General features: G+C 57.6%; 1 protein-coding gene across 1 annotated transcript in view; it reads left to right on the top strand.

Moving 5' to 3' along the window:
• DUSP9 (dual specificity phosphatase 9) overlaps positions 1 to 509 on the top strand; it is a 6,779-nt gene extending 6,270 nt beyond the window's left edge. The window contains exon 2 of the mRNA XM_015423619.1: positions 7 to 509. Coding sequence (XP_015279105.1) covers positions 7 to 509 — 503 coding nt within the window. The remainder of the gene's footprint in view (positions 1 to 6) is intronic.
• Positions 510 to 1,355: the final 846 nt, after the last annotated feature.

The following is a 1,355-nucleotide window of genomic DNA, read 5'->3' as shown; positions in this document are numbered from 1 at the left end:
GCACAGGAGGCTTCAGCAGGTTCCAAGCCGAGTGCCCGCACCTCTGCGAGACCAACCTCGACCCGGCCAGCACCAGCAACTCGCCCGTGCCCCTGGCGGCCTCCGTGGTGGGGCTGGGGGGCCTGAGCCTGAGCTCGGACTGCTCGGATGCCGAGTCGGAGCCCCTGAGCAGCGGCGGCATGGAGTCGGAGGGGGCCAGCCCCCCCTCCTTCCCCGTGCAGATCCTGCCCAACCTCTACCTGGGCAGCGCCCGCGACTCCGCCAACATGGACACCCTGGCCAAGCTGGGCATCCACTACATCCTCAACGTCACGCCCAACCTGCCCAACCTCTTCGAGAAGAACGGCGACTTCCACTACAAGCAGATCCCCATCTCGGACCACTGGAGCCAGAACCTGTCGCAGTTCTTCCCCGAAGCCATCGAGTTCATTGGTGAGTGGCGGGGAGGGGAGGCCGATCCGGATTGCTGCCCGTTCCCAGGCGGGTGCTGGGGCTGCCTCCCCACTTAGCCCTTGCCCCTGGTCTGGGCCGCTCTGCAGACTGGCAGCGTTGCCCACCTTCGCCTCTACCCTCCCTCACTCCTTCCCTCATTTCCCTCCCTCCCTCTTTCTTTCTTTCTTTCTTTCCTTCTTTCCCTCCCTCCCTCCCTCTTTCTTTCCTTCTTTCCCTCCCTCCCTCTTTCTTTCTTTCTTTCTTTCCTTCTTTCCCTCCCTCCCTCCCTCTTTCTTTCCTTCCTTCTTTCCCTTCCTCCCTCCTTCCTTCCCTTCCCTCCTTCCTTCCATCCTTCCTCCCTTCCTCTGCTCCTCTGACCTACAGGTCAATCCCAACTAGAAATAAAGTGGATAAAGGAAGATTTCAAACCACAGAGGACAGGCTATCATTAGAGAAAAATAAAACTGATGGGGATGTAGGCTTAGGGTGAAAATACTACTTTACACAGAGAGTGCTTAAAATGTGGAATTCTCTGCCAGAGGATGGAGTGATGGCCACCTGAATAGACAGCTTTAAAGGGGGATTAGGTAGATTCATGGAGGAAACGTCTATCACGAAGCCACTTAATCCCAGAGCCAGGAGGCAACCTCAGGGGCTCCCTGCCCTGTTGCTGGCCCTCCAGAGGGACTGGCTGGCCCCTGTGTGAGATGGGAGGCTGGACTAGAGGGACCCTCCCTGGTCTGACCCAGCAGGGCTCTTCTGATGCTCTTATCAGGGGAAGGCCTCGGCCTCTCTGCCCCATTGTTGTCCCTCCAGAGGAACTGGTTGGTGACTCTGTGAGACACCTCTGCTGCCCCTTTTAAGAAATAAAACACCTTTTTGGGAGTTCTGTGTGTGTGAGAAGGTTCAAGCAGCAGCTCCGT

The sequence above is a fragment of the Gekko japonicus genome, unplaced genomic scaffold, assembly GCF_001447785.1.
Source record: "Gekko japonicus isolate JY-2015 unplaced genomic scaffold, Gekko_japonicus_V1.1 scaffold5692, whole genome shotgun sequence".
NCBI classification, from domain to species: domain Eukaryota; kingdom Metazoa; phylum Chordata; class Lepidosauria; order Squamata; family Gekkonidae; genus Gekko; species Gekko japonicus.
This window is presented reverse-complemented; position numbering and strand designations above follow the sequence as displayed.